Genomic DNA, 3,446 nt, shown 5'->3' on the forward strand with positions numbered 1-3,446 from the left:
GGAATGTAAAGGAGCCTGAGGTTCCGCGTTCGAACCCCGAGGGGCGCGCTGCGGCGTGTGTGCATTGCGCACGATAGAACGGGCTGTACCCAGTGCATAGACAATACCTTAGCAGGGGGGGCAACCTACAGTCGAGACTGTGGATCCTCACAAGGGTGGCCTACATTTGCAGTTCGACGACACGCACGAATTTCGTGCGTGAAAGGCTCAAACTGCATTTTTGCAGTTTGGTCCTTTCACGCACGAATTTCGTGCGTGAATACTACTAATGGAATTTTTTTTTTTTTTTGCACTAGTTTGGTACAACTTTTTATTTTTTGTGCTACTTAAGTCGCGGACTCACACAATTCAAATCAAAGTGACAGTTCAGCGAACTCATAATTAATGCACTAGGTAAGCCCCTATTTAATTTGCCCCCACCACTATTTATATCTCAAACCAAACACTTATCCAATGTACTATCACTCCATTGCTTCTTCATTCTTCTCTTCTTTGAACATGGCTGAAAATGATTTAAAAATATTAGGTGCATGGCCTAGTCCATATGTTATGAGGCCACGTATAGCCCTTAACATAAAATCTTTGGGTTATGATTTCTTGGAAGAACAATTTGGTCCTAAGAGTGATCGTCTCCTTAAATCAAATCCTGTTTACAAGAAAATCCCAGTTCTAATTCATGATGGAAAGCCTATTTGTGAATCTCTCATTATTGTTCAGTATATTGATGAAAATTGGAATTCTGGTCCCTCTATTCTTCCTTCTGATCCTTATGATCGTGCCATTGCCAGATTTTGGGCCACTTATATTGATGATAAGGTGTGTGCTTAATTTTCAATTTCTTGCTTTCAGTTTCATCTGTTCTTGTCTCCTATAGTTGAATTATAGAGCCCGGAGCCTAAAGGGCATTTTTTTCGAGGAAATCAACCAAAAGGGAATATTAAACATGGGATAAACCAAAAGGGGTTGTTCTGCCGCTTAAAAAAAAAATTTGACAGCCCACACCAAACGTGTGTTTGTGCTGTGGGCTCCACAACCTTTTTAAGAACAACTTTTTTTGTCACAGATGGTAGGCTCATTCAATACCTGCTAAGGAATCTATTTATTTTAATTAATTATGCAAGTGGCAAAAACAAATTTTTTTTTTTATTGGGACCGTGAATTGGTATGCGAACAATTATTACATATACAATCCAATCATAATTTTTCTGTATATACAGTTTTAGACGTCCCAATGATGTAAGTTACTCTCTCTGTTTAATTTTATTTGTTCATTATATTAAAAATACGTTATCATTTTTACTCGTCCATTTTAGCATATCAAGAGAAAAAAAAAATCTTATTTTACACTTAACATTAATTACTGATTTTCAAATCATTCTTCAAGTCTATTGACACTATACACCAATTTTTATGAGTATTATGATAAAATATATACTTCATTTAGTAATTCTTAAGGGACGTGCACGGACAAAAGTGGACAAGTAAATATAAACGGAAGGAGTATATTTGAAATGCTTTACTTTTATTTTTTTATAATTATTATTTTAGTACTATTTGTAATTAAATTATTTCTCTTTTATTTACAACATAAATTTGAATTTTAGCTTCAATTGTCAAGATAATTACATGAGATTTTTATCTATATTTTCATATTTTTGACTTGTTATTTGAAATAATTTCATTTAAACTTTTAATTTTTTTAATCATGATTCAAAATCTTTTTTCTCTTATCTCAAATTCAAATGGGTCTTATCCTTTTGTATTTTGAAACTGAACGTTTTTCATTTTTTCGTCTTTATGTTATTTGTTTATTGTTATTGCATCATTTATTGTTAGTATTAATTGAGACTTTTTATTAGCTTGTTATTTGATATTATACCATTGAATACATATTTCACTCCATTTAACAAAATATCGATAAACATATATATTCTTTTTATGCCGTTACTTGGCTTAATGAGGTACTTTTGTCTCTGCTTATATATATATATATATATATATATATATTGTCACGACCCGCCTCGAGGACCGCGACGGGTACCCGGAGCTAGATACCGAGCACCGTACATCGTACCATTATCGCCTTAATCCATATTCATATAAACTTCATGTAACCTGGATTCATTTAAGCTTCATTGACATGTACACATATCCACATATAACAACATTCATGACAGCAAAAGAATAATGTGCAACATATACGTCGAGGGCACATGACGACTGCTACCCACATAAAAGTATCTACGAGCCTCTAACTGAAACCCTGAGATCATGACGATGGGACAGGACCCCATCATGTCCAAATATGTACACAAAAGAATATATCAAAGACGGCACCTCCGATCTATGGAAGTGCTGCGGGTGCTCGAACCGACTCACCAGGAAGCGGGGTCGTCTCCCGTCTCTACTCGTGGGCATGATCACATCGTCCAAAGAAAAAGATGTCAGTACGAACAATGTACTGAGTATGTAAGGCATATATCATAAAGTAACAGAAGCACAAGAAGACAAAGCAAAAGCGAAGGGATAACTGATAACTGCTTGCCTCTTAAGGCGGAACCATGCATGCATACGCAAAACATATCATATCATATGTTGCTGCGGAACGTGCAGCCCGATCCATATATTGCCGTGGAACGTACGACCCGATCCATTATCCATATGGCCCGCGTCCGAGCATCCCGCGTCCGGGATTGTCACGACCCAACTCCGTAGGCCGCGACACGTGCCCTAGTTGGGCACTCATACATACCTTAACCTAAATTAGCAAAATATTACAAATAGCGTAAAATAATAATTTAACGGAGTCCGGCCGGGCATGACACACGAAGGCCGATAAGGCCGTCACAAAACATAGATAAACTCTAAACGTACGCAAATCTCACGAAACATATACGAACCCACACCACATGTCTACGGACCTCTACGTAACAAAACATAATCATATGACGGACAGGGCCCCGCCGTACCCGTAATAAATACGTACATATGCGAGCGAGAAAATCTTATACCAAAATACGGGCTCGGACAAGGAGCGCTTCAACAACCGAGCGAGATAACCTAAGCAACGGATCCTCAAATCGCCGATTCGTACCGCGCGGCACGAAACGCAGCCTCCGAAGAAAGGGGTACACGGAAAATGTATCTGAATATGTAAAGCGTAAAATGTAATAAACAAAACTAAAATCGAACAGAATGTGCGGAAAACGAACGAGGTGCATAGCTAATCAAAAATGCGTACCGAAATCATACGTAATGCATGCGTAAAACATATGCAAAAAGCCGGCCCGCTATGGGACTCGGTGAACGAGCGAGAGGCGCTCCCTTCTATCCCGCGCCAAACACATCATACTTCGAATAGGAATATCTCCGAAAGATCGAACATACCAAGTGGCCACATCGAACATAATCCACGGATATCGGCATAAGCGTACATGGCACATCAT

At 38.3% G+C, this 3,446-nt stretch overlaps 1 protein-coding gene across 1 annotated transcript; it reads left to right on the top strand.

Annotated features, from left to right (window-relative positions):
- The first annotated feature begins 498 nt into the window (after positions 1–498).
- LOC132053669 (glutathione S-transferase U17-like) lies at positions 499–828 on the top strand. Its single transcript, XM_059445781.1, has one exon. The coding sequence runs from the start codon at positions 499–501 to the stop codon at positions 826–828; it is 330 nt and encodes a 109-aa protein (XP_059301764.1).
- Positions 829–3,446: the final 2,618 nt, after the last annotated feature.

The sequence above is a fragment of the Lycium ferocissimum genome, chromosome 4 (assembly GCF_029784015.1).
Source record: "Lycium ferocissimum isolate CSIRO_LF1 chromosome 4, AGI_CSIRO_Lferr_CH_V1, whole genome shotgun sequence".
Taxonomy (NCBI): domain Eukaryota; kingdom Viridiplantae; phylum Streptophyta; class Magnoliopsida; order Solanales; family Solanaceae; genus Lycium; species Lycium ferocissimum.

Coding starts and splice junctions, on each gene's coding strand:
- LOC132053669 (XM_059445781.1), top strand. CDS start 499: ATGGCTGAAAATGATTTAAAAATATTAGGTGCATGGCCTAGTCCATAT.